Source organism: Lagenorhynchus albirostris, chromosome 11 (assembly GCF_949774975.1).
Source record: "Lagenorhynchus albirostris chromosome 11, mLagAlb1.1, whole genome shotgun sequence".
Classification (NCBI taxonomy): Eukaryota; Metazoa; Chordata; class Mammalia; order Artiodactyla; family Delphinidae; genus Lagenorhynchus; species Lagenorhynchus albirostris.
Window position 1 is genome coordinate 89,023,423 of NC_083105.1, and position 19,737 is coordinate 89,043,159.

Below are 19,737 nucleotides of genomic sequence, written 5' to 3' on the forward strand. Positions count from 1 at the left end.
ATTACTCTTCTTTTTTGTCAAGAAGATAATATATAGGTGCACTAAGGCAATTAAAAGGGGTAACGACTTGCAAATATACAATTATCTTAAAATCACAGGCACAAGTCAGGAAACACAGCAGTGCTTTCAATAAAAACATGGACCTTCATGCCATACAGTTAAGAGAATGAGTTAAATCCTGCAATTTACAACCACGTGGATGAACCTCATAATGTTAAAAAAAGCCAAATAGTATATACTACGTGATTATACTAAGTTCAAAAACAGGCAAAGCTAGGGCTTCCCTGGTGGCGCAGTGGTTGAGGGTCCGCCTGCCGGTGCAGGGGACACGGGTTCGTGCCCCGGTCCGGGAAGATCCCACGTGCCGCGGAGCGGCTGGGCCCGTGAGCCACGGCCGCTGAGCCTGTGCGTCTGGAGCCTGTGCTCCGTAGCGGGAGAGGCCACGGCAGTGAGAGGCCCGCGTACCGCAAAAACAAAAACGAAAACAGAAAAACAGGCAAAGCTAATGTAGAGTTTAAAAGTCAGGCAGTGGTGTTTGGGGAGGAGCCATCACTGGGAGGGAAGTTTCTGGCACGTTAGTAGAATTCAGTGTCTTCCTACGGGTGTTAGCCATGTTTGCGCAGTTAAACCTGTGTACTTTTCCGAGAATGTGACCTACTATAACAAAGGTTTAAAAAAAAAGATGTGTGTGTGCATGTGTGGAGTTGCTTGAGGGATGGCAGAAAACTTTTTAAAAATTTGACTTAGTCCAAGTTTAAGGCTTGGAACAAGTACATTCTAATAGTGGTTACTTCTTTATAGTCTGTACTGAGGCAAGACTCGGCCACCGCAGGGAAAAAAATAAACAAACTACAAGTAGGTTTGTAATCCTCAGAGGCAATGAAACCCCAGACTACCAAAAAGATGAGAGAGGATTTTTTAAAAATTTAATTAATTAATTTGTCTGCATTGGGTCTTCATTGCTGCACACGGGCTTTCTCTAGTTGTGGCGAGCGGGGGCCACTCTCTGCTGCGGTGGCTTCTCTTGTTGCGGAGCACGGGCTCTAGGTGTGCAGGCTTCAGTAGCTGCAGCACGCAGGCTCGGTAGTTGCGGCACGTGGGCTCAGCAGTTGTGGCTCATGGGCTCTAGAGCACAGGCTCAGTAGTTGTGGCGCACGGGCTTAGCTGCTCCACGGCATGTGGATCTTCCCAGACCAGGGCTCGAACCCGTGTCCCCTGTACTAGCAGGCGGATTCTTGACCACTGAGCCACCAGGGAAGTCCCTGTTCTGTTTTCTATTTAAAAAATGAAGGGCGGCGTGAAGGAGGAAGTCTGGGGAGGCGCAGGAGCTGGGGGTCTGTGGGGCTGAGCGCCATGTGCCGCCGGCACTGCACAGAGGACCCGACCCGTGCCCGGGGCCATGGGTAGCTATGCGCAGCAGCTGAACCAGCTGGGCGTGCAGAAGTTCTCAGCCCTGAAGGAAGTGCTCTTCCACTGCCTCACTGAGCCAGAAGAGATGGAAAGGTTTCTGGCTCAGCTCTCTGAATTTGCCACCACCAAGCAAATCAGCCCCGGCCCCGTCAGAAGCATCGTGAAGAGCCTCCTCCTGATTTCAAATGGTGCCTTGAAGAAGAGTCTCACAGCTGAGCAGGTCCAGGCTGATTTCATAACTCTGAGTCTCAGTGAAGAGAAAGTCACCTACTTTTCTGAAAAGTGGAAACAGAATGCTCCCACCCTTGCTCGATGGGCCACAGGTCAGACTCTGATGATTAACCAGCTTATAGATATGGAGTGGACATTTGGAGTGACATCTGGGAGCAGAGAACTGGAAAAAGTGGGAAGTATGTTTTTACAATTAAAGTTGGTGGTTAAGAAAGGAAATCAAACGGAAAAATTTTTTTTCTTCTTTTTGTGGTACGTGGGCCTCTCACTGCTGTGGCCTCTCCCGTTGCGGAGCACAGGCTCCGGACGCGCAGGCTCAGCGGCCATGGCTCACGGGCCCAGCCGCTCCGCGGCATGTGGGATCTTCCCGGACCGGGGCACGAACCCGTGTCCCCTGCATCGGCAGGCGGACTCTCAATCACTGCGCCACCAGGGAAGCCCCAAACGGAAAATTTATACATAGAATTAACCTTGCCTCAGTTCTACAGCTTCCTGCAGGAGACGGAGCGAGTCAGAACCAGCATGGAGTGTTTCAGCCGATTTCTGTCCCCCTGCATCTCCACCTCGCCCCTCCCTGCCCCCTCCTCCTCCCCGGTGACTGCTCAGAGAGGCCGCTCGCTCCCAGGCCTGTGGCCGCTCCTTTGGGCCTGCTTGCCCCTTGGGAGCCCAGGTGCAAAGGTTTCTGAAAAACAAAGGATTAAGTACTTAAGAAGCCTGACAGGCTGGTCCTGAAGAGTCTTTGTTGAGGGACCCTCTACCACCTATCTCCCAGGTCACCGTTCACATATTCAGAGAAGTGACTGCATCTCAGATGCAGGGGAGGAAATAAGTTGAGTCACCTTCCTTTCCAAGTTCCAGAGTAAACAAATGGTCTATCGCTCTATGCACGGAGGACCTTCCCCCGCAAAAGAACAAGGAAGGGCTTGCTTATGGCTGAGGAAGAGGCGGACTCCATGAATGACACACGGGGGAGCCCCCAACAGAGTTCGTATGTTTGTGGTGGTGGTGCTTTGTTGATCAGTCTTTAGTGGACACCTGTGTAAGAATACATGCTGAGTCTGCTCTGAAAAAAACGGAGGCTTCACTTCAGGTTTTGCCCTGTTGTGTGTAATGAGGTGGGCCTTCTGAGGCTATTTCAGCTTGTTTTGGTTCAAGCTGACCTTCTCTGGTGGTCAGAAGAAGAATAAAAAAGGTTCTGAAGAAAAAAAAAAAAAAAAGGAGCATAAAGCTTTGGTAAGGAATTGGCAGTAGATTTTCTGTTTCAAAATAGAGACGAGGCAATAATATAGATAGATATGTGACTATTAGCTTCTTAAGCGCCAACTCTTCGATTTTAAATATTACAGATTAATGTCCACTACTAAACCTCGGATAATTAAAATACTGCGCTATGTAAATTTACTGTTATGTTTTGGGGATTAGGCACAAAAAATATTAATTTTGGCCACTACCACTCAACAATAACAATCTGTCAACTGGGTATTAGAAGCAGTTGAGTTTTGAGATCAGTCAAGATAAAGTCAATCTGATTTCGTTTTTACCTTCAGGATGTAGAAATTTCTTGCCATAGATTTTTAAGAATGTGTTTAGTACTTTGAATAATTTTTTTTAAAAAAGAATGCTTTTTATGATTTTATACTTGCCTTACTACATAACTGTATCTCAAATAAAAATCACTATTTACTAAGCACATATCTTACTATACTATCTAATAATGACTACTATATTGGCTTTTAAATATTTATTTATTTATTTGGCCACGCTGCGCGGCTTGCAGGATTTTGGGTCCCCTCACCAGGGATAAAACCTGGGCTCCCTGCAGTGGAAGCGTGGAGTCCTAACCACTGGACCACAAGGGAATTCCCCAATACTGGCTTTTTTAAACCAAAAAAGATGTTGCAAGGGACCAAATTCAAACGGTATAAAGTGAGGTTCAACTAAATCAGGCATGGTTATAGAGCCACCTTTATTTTAAATTTCTAGTTTACGATAACAATTATAGTCATCTGTTTTGACTACTTATAATCTTTAACTCATTGGCTAATTATAATCATTAACTCATATATTTAGTTTCTCTGCTAATCTTCTCTTTGAAACAAAACAATATTCCATCTCAAAGAAAGTCGTTACTTTTTACTGTACAAATTGAAGATATAATAAATTTTTATAATTATAAAAGTAGAAAGGGTTTCCCTGGTGGCACAGTGGTTAAGAATCCTCCTGCCAATGCAGGGGACACGGGTTTGAGCCGTGGTCCGGGAAGATCCCACATGCCGCAGAGCAACTAAGCCCCTGCGCCACAACTACTGAGCCAGCGCTCTAGAGCCCGCAAACCACAACTACTGAGCCCATGCGCCACAACTACTGAAGCCCATGTGCCTAGAACCCATGCTCCGCAACAAGGCCACTGCAATGAGAAACCCACACACCCCAACGAAGAGTAGCTGCCACTCGCCACAACTAGAGAAAGCCCACGCGCAGCAACAAAGACCCAACGCAGCCAAAAATAAAATAAATTTTAAAAAAGTAGAAAAATTAGAATACAGGATAAGATGAAAAAAAGACCTATTATTATGCTACCCTTTTGTTAGCATTTTTGTGAATTTTCTTTTAACCTTTCTCAGACATACACAATGGCAATTTCCAAATATAAACAAAAGTAGCCCACTAGCACCCTAATTCAATAGTTATCAATACGTGGCCAATTTGGTTTCATCTACAGCATCCATTTTCTATCCCTGTGAGATTATTTGAAAGCAAACACCAGCCATCATATCATTTCATTTATAAATCAGTATGCATTTCTAAAGAAAAGAAATGAAAATGAAAATAACAGGCAAATTCTTACTTATTTAAATCATTAATATGTATTCCTCTAAAAAATATTTATATATATATATATATATATATATATATATATAATCTGTGGTGGCACCGCAAGGCTTGTGGGATCTTAGTTTCCCAACCTGGGATAGAACCTGGGGCCCCAGCAGTGAGAGTGCCAAGTCCTAACCACTGGATTGCCAGGGAATTTCCTAAAAAATATTTTTAACTATAACGATTTCCCTACACCCCCCTCTTTAGTCCCTTGCTACTTATTTGTTGAAGAGAATGGGTCACTTGTTCTGTAGAATTTCTCCAAGGCTAGATTTTGTTAATTGAATTCCTGTGGTATTGCTTAGTTTGCTCTTCTGTTTCCTGTATTTCCTATAAACTCCTAGTTGGATATTGAGGCTTGCTGAGATTCACATTTGATTTTCCAAACCTCACAAGTGTTGCTGGGTACTTTCCACTGCAGCACATCAGGAGGTGTATCACACCTGACTGTCTCTATTTCTGGGAATGCAGTATTGTGATCATGAAATGACCAGGGTATTTAAAAACTATCTTGAAATCTTTCAAAGCGTATTCGTGACAATTCATAGATGTCAACAGATCTTCTGTAAAAAAAAAAAAACACACACTTTGCTGTCACCATAATTCTCAGTAGCTCTTTGTTTCACTGAGAATGAGAATATGAAAACATTTAATGTGCAAGCTTCTCCTCAAGGAGGTTCATTTGTCCTCCTCCCTTGCCCCTTTAAGTTTATCCATTCTAGTCTAAAATCTCCATTTACTCATGGCCCTCCCATGCAGAAGCCAGTTTAAAACATAAATAAGTTTAATGGAAGTCTATACATAATGCTTATTCACTATGTAACCCTGGGCAATCTCTCTGTGCTTCAGTTTTCCATTTTTAACATAGTAATAATAGTACCCTTGTCAAAGGGTTATTATGTGGCTTAAGTACATGTAAAAGCACTTATAATGGAACCTGGCACTCAATAAACTGCTCCAGAAATATTCACAGTATTTACTATTATTTCATATATTGGTCCTATTCCGCAGTAGATAAATGCATAAGCCATCTACCAGCCATTCGGGATGACTGGGGGCCTTTATACTTGTTTTCTGATACCTGAAAGTCCAATTTTAATTAATTAACTAACTAATTATTTTGGTGCCAAAACCCAGGATTGAACTATGAAATCCCAAGTTGAGATTTCTGAGTAAGAGAATCTAGATTTGATTCCAAGTTTCAGAAAGTACAAATTAGTGACCACACAGACAGTGAAGTGGAATAGAAAGTACAGCAGCCCTAGCATTGAAAAAGTCCTTGATTTAGGTGTTGACTTTTTCGTATTGGCTATGTCACTTCCGCAAGTCATTTAACCTCTATGAACCTGAGTTTCTTCTTCATCTGTGCAGTGGAGGTAATAAAAATGAAAATAAAATGGAGATAATAATTATATCTATTTTGCAAAGCATTTGCTTAAGGACCAAACCAGACAATACATGTACAAAATACAGAAATACAAATATATTTTATTGGATGAGCCCCACATTCTCATCTAAGACATGTGCATGGCGTCTGCTTTACCTGGCTCCTTGAATTGTCGGAAAGAATAAAAGCAGCACCTGTTAAGCGGATAAAGCATGAGGATATTTCTCTGACGGTTAGAGACAAGGCCTAATGTAAACTCCCAAGAGAGGTGACTGCAGCAGATGTTTATGCCCTCTGCCCACCTGATCTCAAGAAACTGTGGTTCAGCTCCACGTGTACCAGCGTTCACGGCCAATGAGCTAAGGCGGGTTGGGAATGTGGGTGAACTAAGGACCCCAGGGCAACTCTGACCAAGGAGTGATAGATACCCTAGCCTCTCCGCCTCTCAGCGGAAGATTGGGAAATATTCTCATGTTCAAACATTCTCAGCTCATTTCCTCAGACAGTCCCCTGAGGGTCACCCACAGCGGTGACCAACTCAGAAGTGGAACCCCTATTGGCTTTTCTCCCTCCCTGCCTCATTCTCCACACTCCCTCCCTCACTTCTGCTTCCTGTGATCGCTCCCAAATAAACCTTCTGAGCCCAGGTCCTCATCCCAGGCTCTGCTTTCAGAAGAAAACCTAAACGAAGACAGCAACACACTGAAAACTTTCAAGGTATAACTGACTGCTATAAAAATGTTTCTCACTAATCAGGCTTAGGTTAGAAAGAAGTAGAATAAAATTTAAAAAATTAAAATGAAAGAAAGAAAAAAAGAAGTAGAGGCCAGGAGAGCACACAAAGTCATTATATGCTTAAAGCATGTGTGTGTCTGGTGGGTGGGGCTTAGGGAGAGGAGATGCTGCATCAGGAATTAAATCAAGGACTTCCCTGGTGGCACAGTGGTTAAGAGTCCGCCTGCCAATGCAGGGACAAGGGTTCAATCTCTGGTCCGGGAAGATCCCACATGCTGCGGAGCAACTAAGCCTGTGCGCCACAACTACTGAGACTGTGCTCTAGAGCCTGCGAGCCACAACTACTGAAGCCCGCGCATCTAGAGCCCGCGCTGTGCAACAAGAGAAGCCACTGCAATGAGAAGCCCGTGCACTGCAACAAAGAGTAGCCCCTGCTCGCCGCAACTAGAGAAAGCCCATGCACAGCAACAAAGACCCAACGCAGCCATAAAAAAAAATATATTTATTTATTTATTTTAAAAAAAGAATTAAATCAAGGGACTTCCCTGGTGGTGCAGTGGTTAAGGATCCGCCTGCCAATGCACGGACACCGGTTTGATCCCTGGTCCGGGAAGATCCCACATGCTGCGGGGCAACTAAGCCCGCGAGCCACAACTACTGAGGCTGCGCTCCAGAGCCCGCGAGCCACAACTACTGAGCCCACGTGCCACAACTACTGAAGCCCACATGCCTAGAGCCCATGCTCCGCAGCAAGAGAAGCCACCGCAATGAGAAGCCTGCACACCACAACGAAGGGTAGCCCCTGCTCGCCACAACTAGAGAAAGCCCAGTGCAGCAACAAAGACCCAATGTAGCCAAAAATAAAATAAATAAATAAATTAAAAAAAAAGAATTAAATCAAACACAAAGGGAACACTGCTTTACATGTTTACCTTGTGTTAATCCTAGTTTTAATACCTCAGTGGCTGACCGGGTGAGGAGAAGATGTTCTCAGAATCAAGGCTTTGATCTATGGAGGCCTTAATGTTATACCTCTTATGTTGTATCTTTTATAACTCAAGGCTTGGATTTGAACCAAGGCCCCAAATCAACTGTGAAAGAATCAGAGGAATCCTTTGGGATTCTGCTGGCATAAATATAGTTCAAATTTATGTCTAATCAACATCCATTGAGTGCCAACCATATGTCCAGTATGTTGTTATAAACACACCATTTATAGCCTTAAGCTACAAAAATGAGTATGTTTACATAAAGGCACAAATAACATACTTTGTATTCTATGCATTAAAACATGTCTTAGAAGAACATATTGAGGGTTTGTAATGACCACTGAATAATGCTAAAGGCAAAGAAAAAAAAAACCCAGGAAAGTGATTATATGGGATAACAACCACAAAATGAGATACTCAAACATGATTAATTTCTTTGAACATATTCTGATAAAACTTCCATCACAACTGGAGTTACCTTGGGATGGAGCAAATTCTAAGCCTACTGATCAGATTTAAGTTATGAAACCTATTTGGTAAGGGAAGAAGTAACAGTTTAATAGAACATTGTACATCCCTAGAACTTTCCATAACAGACATGACATCATGAAATAGTTTCTAACTTAATTTTGATTTGACTCAGGTTGTCACAGGGATACTGAGCTTTTCATTAGCTTGGAACTGACAGCTTAACCCCTCTTCCCCTTTCTTATCTCATAATCCGCATCCTCTATTTCAGTCAGCCAGTCAGTTCTATTTTTTGCTTCTCCAAACATATCCTGCACATTCTCATCTCTGGGCTATGGTTCAGAGCATTTTGTCCTGTGTGGACTTCCTCTTTCTTCCAAATCTTACCCATCACTGACGAACTAAATGACTTCTCGCTTGCAGACAACATTTTAGGTTCATATAGTTTCTCTATGATGATATTATAAAAAGCCATGTAGATCTAAGTCTTCAGGACTATGGTTAGAAGACCTGCATCTGACCTCTGGGCATTGCATTTATTTGCTTTGTAATGTTGGGTAAGTCATTCAGTTCAATCATTCATCACATTTTTTTTTGGGGGGGGCTGGGTTGGGTCTTTGTTGCTGTGTGTGGGCTTTAGTTGTGGTGAGCGGGGGCCACTCCTCATTGCGGTGCACGGGCTTCTCGTTGCGGTGGCTTCTCTTGTTGCGGAGCATGGGCTCTAGGCACGCAGGCTTCAGTAGCTGCAGCACACAGGATCAGTAGTTGCGGCATGTGGGCTCAGTAGTTGTGGTAAATGGGATTAGTTGCTCCCTGGCACGTGGGATCTTCCCGGACCAGGGATGGAATCCACGTCCCCTGCATTGGCAGGCGGATTCTTAACCACTGCGCCAACAGGGAAATTCCAATAATAGTATTTTTTTTAAAAAAGAATAAGTATATTAAATATAAGGTACTTAAGAGGCACAAAACCAAGTTTTGATTTATATAAAACCATGGCATATTCCTTTAAAAACAGTTCATGTTTGGAATGTGAAATTAGTGTTTAGAATTGAAGTCATGTTGAGATTCTGGTAGCTTCGCAGCTTGGAAAGACCTCTCTTAGTTAAGCTATACTGTCTGTGGACTTTCTTAAAAGGTAGTTGCCCCCTAAACAGCCCACTGAAGGTACAGACAAGGGTGTGTTAGCAGTTTTCTATAACAGGTGGTTTTTTCCCCTTTCAAAGGGCTGCTTGGGCGGGTGCTCTTACTGTCTTTAGAAATGATGACATCACAGGATCTAAAGTAGACTGTTTAAACTCATAAAACACTCAATTTATATACTCTAAGTAAGACTTTTATTTTATTTTTATTTATTTATTTTTTTTGCGGTACGCGGGCCTCTCACTGTTGTGGCCTCTCCCGCTGCGGAGCACAGGCTCCGGATGCGCAGGCCCAGCGGCCATGGCTCATGGGCCCAGCCGCTCCGCAGCATGTGGGATCTTCCCGGACCGGGGCACGAACCCGTGTCCCCTGCATCGGTAGGCAGACTCTCAACCACTGCGCCATCAGGGAAGCCCTAAGTAAGACTTTTAGATTTGGTAATCCGAAGAGACTCTTTATCAAGTAACTTGACTATGGGTTAAAAGATTCTGCTAATTATATTTCTCATTCAAAACTATCATCTAAACTTAGATCACACTGTAGCTATAAAATGGTAATGTTGACAGCATCTTAAAAGCATTTCACAGGAGCCTATAATTGAAATGGGTGGTTAAATGAATCCAATTACTACCTTCCAAAAATTATTATAATAAAACATTTATTTTCTTAACACAATAAATTTTAACATTCTTAAGAACTTTTCATTTTCATAATATATAACCAGGTGTATTTATCTTCTCTGTAAAACTATTTCACAAAGAACAAAAGCCCCACTAATTCAAAAAACAAAGACCACCCTTTGTTTTTGTTATTATTAACTAATAACAAATTAAATTTTTGTTATAATAAAGAAAAATCCTAAAGAAAGCTCACTTAAATAGAGATATAAATAAATAGAAAAAAAAAAAGAACTACGTAACATTCCAGTGACTCTCACTAGGACAGAAAATCTGCTACTTACGGCAGTGGCTCGAGAGAGTTCTCGACATGTGCTAAGCAGTCCATTTTGTAAATCGTCCCTCTGTAACACCACGGTCTGAATGGCTGCTGGGTTATCTGCATTCATTTCTATCTCTTGGCTGGCTGACAGCAAAGCTTGCTCAAGTGTGTACTATTATAATAAAAATGATTACACTTAATATTCTGCATCATCGAATTAATTCTTTTTTACTTTAGTTATCAGTGTCCTGATAATAGTGATATAAAGTAACATCAATTGTAGATAATAAACATAATTGTCCTACTTTCTCCTTGTGGAGCTGCTGAAGTTTCTCTTCCAGAGCATGTACCACTTTATCTTGCTCGCATAATCGGCTTAACTTGACCTAGGTTACAAGAGAAGACATCTTTTGTTAGCAATTTTTAATTTTCCCTGTAATTGAATTTAGGCATAATAAAAAAACACATTTAAAACAGCCATGGAATAGCTAATTAGGTCAGTCTTTATTTCAATCAGTAAAATAAAAACTAAAATATAGCCTTTAAAGATAGAATGCTTAAAAAATGCATATAGAGTGAAAAAGCATTTCAACCATACTATTTAACCTACATAATTCAAAAGATTCTTAGTAATCAGGCAGTCTCATAACTTTAATGAATCATTTTAATGTGGTTAAGATATTTTCTCTACAAACTGCTGGATAGGTTAAGTAACTTATGCAGTCCTTAATTAGAACACAGACTGGATTCTGTTTTTATATTTTTAAAATTATGTTCTTATGTTCTTCAGAAAAATCGCTTCTAACTAAAAACATTGCTAATGGAGAAAAATCACTTTCAATAGTTTTAATGTTTTAAATTCTTGGTAATACCCCAATTTATTAAATTATAAAAATATGAGCGGGTACTTTAATAAAATTTCAATCCCGCAATAAACCAGTTCACTGCATGTCTGAAAATAAAAACCCTGGACAAACTGTAACTATGTCCCAAACGTTACTGCATAATGATAAGAAAGCAAGAAATTGAGATTCCACTTTCTTTGCCATTTATCCATTAAAGTAACCACCTTGGGCTTCCCTGGTGGTGCAGTGGTTGAGAGTCTGCCTGCCGAAGCAGGGGACACGGGTTCGTGCCCCGGTCCGGGAAGATCCCACATGCCGCGGAGCGGCTGGGCCCGTGAGCCATGGCCGCTGGGCCTGCGCGTCCGGAGCCTGTGCTCCGCAACGGGAGAGGCCACAACAGTGAGAGGCCCGCGTACCGCAAAAAAAAAAAAAAAAAAAAGTAACCACCTTAACTTTGTTAGACAACACAACTCAAGCTACATCAGATGGGATACAACTGAAATGAGAAGGAGGTACAATTCAATGGAATAAAACCAGGGGAAAGGAGGGAAGAATGAGATATAAATAGGGACGTCAGTGATGTAAAATATGATTAATAACAATAACAAAGGATGCAGTGACAGAATTTCTTGAGGCTAATACTTTCTCTAGATGACAGACAATTTTACTTTGTCTCCAATCCTGCATAATTTTATATAAGAAATAGTCTTTACTTTCATTTAAATGATTCTAAATTATGTTCAGCTGCTACGGGCGTGGGGTGGGCAGGGAATAAATCAGGAAGTGAGGATTTAATTGGCGCAAAAGAAGAAAACGTTACTTATTTGATGTCATTTTGGACGGCAGGAGAGGAAGAGGAAATTTTTTGTCATGCTTAGTTCCAGTGTTTTGCCAGAGAGTATGACAGAGCATTGATAATATATCGCATGCTAATACGTACATCAATATCTACTTCTTCAGGTCTGTATTTGTATAATGTGCCTCTACATTCATCCTGTGACAGCTATAAGGGAAAATGTCATAGAACAACTTTAAACATAATTTTAAAAATACACATTTAATTAGCTTATAGTTAATATTTTAGATTTATATAACAGTAACAAAAATGGGTTTTTAATGATTCTTATACTTTTAGAAGTTTAATTCAAACACAGATCATTACAAAAATAGAAAATTATTTAACAGTGATACAATATGCAAGATACATAAGAATGATGTTAACTTAGGCTTGTCAAACAAAATAATAAGCTGGCCAAACAAAATCATACAGCACTTTACATTTTCCATTTGCGAGACACACATTATTTAAATGAAAAATTGACAAATACAATCGTAGCAACTGTGTTGAATCAAATTTTGAATCAGGCATATTTCAACAGTCAAAACCGTACCTTCACGGTATACACATAATCACACAACTGTGTATGTGTACACTCAGATGCCAACACATCTTAGTACAATATTATTAACAAAACCTATAACACGTTGTATACATATACATAATATATAAACACACATACACAATATAGACTTATCTTGTTCCTCTGTCTTAAGAACTAAAAGATAATGGAAGAAAAGGATGGGTTTAATCGAAAAGGGGTAAAGCACTCAAAAACCTCTTAAAACTAAAAGCCTATGTTATAAACTATGGACAGTCAAATTGCATAAAAAGTTGGTTATGTGTTTGCTGACACCATTTGCTTCATTATATTGTAGTGAATTATTATTCAGTGTATTTAAACATCCTTTTTTCAGCTTCTTCCAAATATCTTTTGGTCAAGCAAATCCTCATTTCTGATGGTGCTTACCAAGATTTCAATAAGCCATCCCAATCAGTTATACCCCAGGTCACATCATAGCGCCTCTGCAGGCAAAACTGCACTATCTCTCTTGTCTTTTAACTTTATATTGTCTGCTAGACAGTAACAAAAACATAGTAGGAAAATGTAATTGGGGCTCACTGCATGTTTGCTAAATGGTATACTTTTTCTCCAAGTGGGGATAGGAGTAATGTATCCCAACTACGTTCTAGATTGGAAAATTAAATTTCGTATATACATATACAAATGCACAAGAATGTAAAAGTTACAACTATGTATGACCTGTCTGTAAAATACTGCTTGACATTTACATCTCAAGAGGCATAATTTAAACAGCAGATAACTTTAGGTGGGTCTAGGAATGTGGGAATCAGGAGATTAAAAATGTAAGCATTCCAAACATACAATAATAAATCCTGGATTTCCATGTTTCACTTCAAGACACTGCTTTCACGTACCTCATGCAAATGGTTCTGTGACTACTTAGGGGTATACACAGTGATTATTAAGCCACAAAACTTTCATAGAAGTGAACATCACATGAAAAATGAATTTAATGACAAAAGTCAGAATACTTGTGCACTATTTTAAAATAAAGACCACTGAATATGTCCTGAGAAGTGTCAATTGTCATTCTAAATTAAAGCACCTAGAACCAAGAAAATAATTTATATTCCCACTTGAAAAAAGGAAGAAATGAAAAATAAGTTTTAAAATGCTTAGATCCAGAATAAAAAATGTGAGATAATGCTAAAATCAGTATTTCTCATTTTTAAGAAATAAAAGATGTAAAGCCTTAGCTACTAAATGTCTACATATACTTTGCTTATTTAATATTTAAAGTTAAACGCCAAACAGCTTTACTAAACCATGGAATGCATAATTTGAACATAACTAGTGGCTAGTGCTATATCTAGATTAAAATATGCTTTGTACCCTATATCCCATGGTCAAAAGAAAAAAAGACAAGTATTTTAAAATGGAAACTTAGAATTTGTAAGAAATATTTAGGGTAATGGTTTAATATTTTTATTTAAGGAATCTTACTGCATATTCATTTTCATATCAGTTGGCATATTATAAAAAAGAAAGATGTGTACTGTGTACTTATAACTTTAGAGTGGTATCTCCTTAAAGCCATAGAAATAATATTACACATATATATTAGATTTATTTTGCTGTACCTATATTTTTGGTACCAATGAAAATTTATTTAAACCTTTTATCAACTTATTCAATAAAGATAATTAAATATCAATAAAAATCTTAAAATAATCAACCTTCCACTATATTGAATTCATTTCTTTTGCCTGTCAGAAGGAAAGCATAAGAAAACAAGATTATTCTTTAAATAATTAACTTTTAAGCATGGCCTATTTCCCATGACTGATAATAATTACTGAAGTTTTTCTTAAGAAGAGATGAATATAATTTTTTTTTTTAATTTATTTTTTGGCCATGCCGCATGGCTTGCGGGATCTTAGTTCCCCGACCAGCGACTGAACCCGGGCCATGGCAGTGAAAGCGCAGAGTCCTAACCACTGGACCGCCAGGGAATTCCTGAATATAATTTATTAAAAAAATTTCCATCTAGAATTGAAGTTTACTATTTTGTCCTCAATATGAAAATCCTACTAATAAGAAAAATGTAATTTCATGAATATTCTAATTAACTCAAGTTCTGCATGAAATAATGTTTCATGGCAATACTTTTTAGCATTTTTCAAACTCATCTTTAGCAAAAAATCTCTGAATTTGAATACGTTTGTTTGAGGTACCTCAGCAACACTAGAAAAGTAAGTGAAAGGGGGCTACATAGTAATTATATAAGCTTGAGCAGTGCTCAAGCTTCAATCTGAGAAGTGTATTATACAGACTACTGACTATATAAGGATATGTATATTATATTTAGAAAGTCAGAACTTTTTCATAGTAAGGTATCTTTTAATCTTTTTAAAAACTGGTTTGGCATTAAGTTAAAACAAAATCACTTTTGCCAATTAAAATTCAACTTTCTATAGTATCCCTTTTTAAGTATGTGAAATATATATATGTGTATATATATTTTAAAAGCATATGAATATATATACAAAACACAAAAAAATACTTTTGGGGCAATATTTGATAAAATTAGACTTTAATTTCTATGAAAACTCAAAAATGCTCGTTGGACTGTATGTATTTGCTAATTAGTCTGTAACCTTTAAAGCAATTATTTATCATGTGACTAATTTCACTGATATTAAGTATGTTATAAAAATTCTGGTACATGAGCTTCCCTGGTGGCACAGTGGTTGAGAGTCCGCCTGCTGATGCAGGGGACATGAGTTCGTGCCCCGGTCCGGGAAGATCCCACATGCCGAGGAGCGGCTGGGCCCATGAGCCATGGCCGTTAAGCCTGCGCGTCCGGAGCCTGTGCTCCGCAACGGGAGAGGCCACAACAGTGAGAGGCCCGCGTACCGCAAAAAAAAAAAAAAAAAAAAAAATTCTGGTACAAAACTGTACTCGTGAAAGGTGGTAGAATGATTAATAAACGCAGAGGAGTTTTTCAACTTGAAGCTCATTTAGCATTTGTTTTGATTCAGTTTTAGGTTCTTTTTTTTTGACTAATTTTAAGAAAATTACTGGGACTTCCCTGGTGGTCCAGTGGTTAAGACTCCACGCTTCCACTGTATGGTGTGGGTTCGATCCCTAGTCGGGGAACTCGATCCTGTACGCTGTGTGGTACAGCCAAAAAATTAAAAAAAAAAAAAATTACTGCCCAGGTAATTTCTCAGGTGTCCTCCTTCTTCTAGGAAGATGTAAACACAGAGGTTCTCCTGAGAGAAAACCTGAATGGCTATGATTCAGAAAAACTGGTCATAAAACACTACATTGCCACTTTATTTTCAGCTAAATTTCAGGAACCTATTAACACAGCATTGCAATGCAATGTCAGAAAAGCAAACCATCAGGTGTACAATATAAACTTTCACAAAGGTTTTCTTTGAATAATAACATGATAATGGAAATCTGGAGGAAAAAAAAAAGATGTAATTTCAATTTACAGAAGTTTATATTAACAGAGTTTAAGAAATGCATCTGTCACTTTTATCTACCAATGATGCTCGGCCATAATTAAGTACTTTACTACTGGCTGATTAAAGAAAAGTATCATCTAAAAACTCCCTAGATTTGATAGCACTGACAGTCAATATTCATTACCTGGCTGCCCATGTCATACCCACGCATGGCTGCTGCTGTTACACATTCAGATCCTCCTGTTCTATACAATATCAGGTTGTTTTCTTTCAAGTATCAAGATGAGGAAATATGTTTATATGAATCTATTACTTTCAGTATTCAAGGTTACTGATGCTATATAAGACCAGTCTCAGATACCTCCACATTTTTGAAGGACTCCAGTAAGAACTTTTAGTGCAACTGAGTGATTTCAATCAGCAATGACTTCTGCACCATCAACCTTGATTACCGATCAATATAAAAAAAGAAAAACCAAACCAAATGGAACAGAAAATCCCAGCTCTCATTCTTACTGTAAATATACAAAATGTGAAAAATGAAACCATAACCTATTAAAACAGAAGGCCTTTGATCTCACATCAATCAGCATCATATAAAATTATAAGCTGACAGCTTCAGACACTGAAAAAGGTATCAATTCCAGAATAAGTGCTAAGGCTGTCAGTGTGGCTTTTTGGAATGAAGTGTCAAGATTCTAAAATCTGGTGACTTTAAAAGGAGTGGTAAGATTCCATTTTCTTTTGAAAAGAAAAGCTGTTTAACTTTAAATATTTAGTACTTTATCTCCTTATTGCTAATTAAAAACTATGCTCAGTCACATAACATACTTTAAATGTTTTGAAAACTGTGCTCAGAAATGAGTCACCCACCCACCAACTGTTTCAGTCTCCCAGTTTACAAGGCCCATGATGCAGACCCTCAAGGCGCCCGGTGCAAACCAGAGGCCTTTAAAGCCAGTGTGAGCTCAAGGTGCTTCTTTTTACCAGGTGCTTTTACATATTTTAATCAAAATATATATTCATTTTTCATGTTAGTTAATTTTCTCCCTCTGTATGATTTTTAAAATACTGTAACAGGTCGTAGGCCACAGTTATTTGAGGGGGTTGAAGTGGAAGAAGCTGATGATGCAAAACACACAGCTAAGAACATTTAGACCATGAAATACAAAAAAACTGGAGAGGAATGTATAACATGACTTCTTTTGCAGATCTGCAGATTACCAAGGTCCTAAATTAAAGCCAGCCAACTCCATGGCACATATTTTGAGTTAGGGAAAAGAATGGGGTAAGATATGATGATCATGATGACTACTACATAAGAGGGAAAAGAATACGGGGAGAAGATACTCCCAGTATGGTAAGAAATGGCTATCTTTAGTTTTTACCATACCACAGTACATAAACAACCTTTAAATAACTCCCATACAAATATAATCTATTCCTAAAACATTGGGGTGGGGTGGGGTGGGGTAGGGAGGCAGCCCCTGAAAGGAAAAAAATATTTTTTAAAGTTTTCCCTAAAAATCAGTTATGCTTTTAGAGTTAATCAAAATTAACGGCAAGTTCGTAAAAATTTTGCAAGTGTACTGCAGACCTCCAAGTACATATCAATCAAATACTCTGCACAAAAACTTCAGGAAAATGGCACACTTAATATCCAACAGCGAAATGTTCAGCAAAGCCATGCTAAGAACTGCAGCATCTTGAAAAGCACGGATGAATTGCGTTTTTTCCAAAAAGACAGAAACAAAGAATGGAATAAGAAAAAGACTAATGTTATGAGTAACTCTGAGGATAAACCAAAACTGTCACTGAGGGATTTTGCAGATGATAAAGCAGTATCATTCACTGTCCAAGACCTTACTTGCTGGTACAGTTGGGGTCTTAGCGCCGAGTTCTCAATCATTGTGTGAACCATGGTGATAATAGGTTCATTTTCTTTCATCTATTTCAAATCAGGAGGAGCATACAGCAAACATCAGTTTACAGCATAGCTAGATTTGAAAGACGACACTGTAAATATAGCCTCTACTTTAATATCTTCCTAATAGTGCAGTTGTTTACATATTATCCCAAGGTTGCATAGAATCAACTTAATATAAACCATTTCAAACAAGTATTAAATGTTACAAAATACTTCCAAGGTTATAAAAAAGCTTACTAATTGCAATAAAGGTTTTACTTTATAAACATAACCAATATTGTCAATTAATGAATATTCCTATAATACTAGAATAGATAATAAAAGCATCAAGATTCAAGGGATAAACTAAAGGGTGACAACCTATAAACTTAAAAGGAGAAAAATGGCATGACTTAATCAATTACTTATATAGTAAAAAAAAAAGCTTAAAATGATATTCAGTTCTTTATAAGGTTATTCAGAAAAATTTTAGTTCTCTACAAATAATATAATAATATATCTTGTCACTTAGACAATCACACATTTTATTAATCTTGATAGACACTTATATATACTCTATTTTGGATTTTCTCAAAGTATAACACTGTATGTAGAATGATTTCCAAGACATGCAAACTAAAATTTATTCAGCAAAGACTAAGTGAATCTCCCTAGGTCCTTAAAAGGCTGAAACCATGTTTCACATTTCCAGCTATATTGTACTTAATTACTGCCTCTAGAAAAATATTTATTTTAGCAGGCTCTGGACTCAAGAATTAAAGCATTCAAAAGACAGTTTTTTTTTATATATATATATATATATATATATATATATATATATGGTAAAAGGCCAACAAAGTTTGTACCATTTGTAAGCAGACAAGTCTGTTTATAATTGCAATTTGTAACACTTGGTTTATATAATTTTCATCCCCCATATTATAGAAAATAAGCATTTCTATCATGGTTAACAAATGCTACTTTACTGAGTTAGCTAAATCTGCAACAAAAATTTACTAATATTAAGATTAAATGTGTAAGTAAAAATTAAATCTTGAAAACTTTATACCTAGACATTTTTATTTTCAGTCTAGTTACCAATGTTTCATGTCAATAATACCTGTTTTGGTTGTTAAATGACTGGTTTAATTTACTTTTAAAAAGTTTTATTCAAGGTAAGTAATTTGCTTTTAAATCTACACATTTACTTATTAAACTCAAACTTCTATACATCAGTTAAATCTACTCATCGGTTGAACTCAAACTTCTTTTTTTCCCCAATGTTATCCAATAAGGGACCAAGGCATTTATAGGTGACATCTCATGCACACAGGTAAGAACTGTGTTGATATGCAGTACAGGAAAAAATTTTACAGTGTTGGAAAGTAACATAAAGAGACAACTATAGATATAAATTTTTCTTTAGCAGAAAAAAAATGCTTATTACATGCTTATATTTTAAAGGAACGCTGGTTATTTTATCTTAACCAAATGTTGATCTTGGAACAGTTGTAACTGCCTTTGTTTTTGGCTCAATCATTTGACTGCATTGATACATACTTTGTATAACATAGGTAGCTTAAGTCTCTCTTCATTTTTTAGTATTATTTAATTTTGATTTTCAAAGCAATCTCATCTATACTTGCTACTTTTCAATAGCATGCCATGAAAATTAGACAGAAGAGTACCTGACTCAGAGGTTGGGGGGTTGGGGGGAGGTGGTAGAGGGGCTGGGGTTTGAAAGAAAGGTCAGGAGCATATGAATATTTAAGAAATAATGCAGGTCAGAGAGTATCCAAATGTAAAAGTCACTCAAGGGCAAACTGAAACTGCCGTGGAGTCTCGGAAATCTGGCGCTACAAAGAGGCCACTGTCAAAGGGCTGGGTCTGCCAATATGGCGGCTCCCACCTTTAAGTGGAGCAGATCAATGACTAGTGTTCAGCCTCTAGGCCTGAGGAGTTTACTT

General features: G+C 38.4%; 1 protein-coding gene and 1 pseudogene across 4 annotated transcripts in view; one reads left to right on the top strand and one right to left on the bottom strand.

Moving 5' to 3' along the window:
* Nucleotides 1–19,737, bottom strand: part of PLEKHA5 (pleckstrin homology domain containing A5) — a 242,744-nt gene that overhangs the window by 25,931 nt on the left and 197,076 nt on the right. For 3 of the 4 annotated variants that reach the window (XM_060166765.1, XM_060166764.1, XM_060166763.1), the window contains 3 exons: nucleotides 11,965–12,027; nucleotides 10,485–10,565; nucleotides 10,202–10,351 (listed from right to left, as the gene is read on the bottom strand). In XM_060166765.1, coding sequence (XP_060022748.1) covers nucleotides 10,202–10,351; nucleotides 10,485–10,565; nucleotides 11,965–12,027 — 294 coding nt within the window. Of the gene's footprint in view, nucleotides 1–10,201; nucleotides 10,352–10,484; nucleotides 10,566–11,964; nucleotides 12,028–12,544; nucleotides 12,581–17,731; nucleotides 17,813–19,737 lie in introns of all 4 variants that reach the window. The other variant, XM_060166778.1, reaches the window with a different exon arrangement.
* Nucleotides 1,354–2,516, top strand: LOC132529096 (COMM domain-containing protein 7-like; annotated as a pseudogene).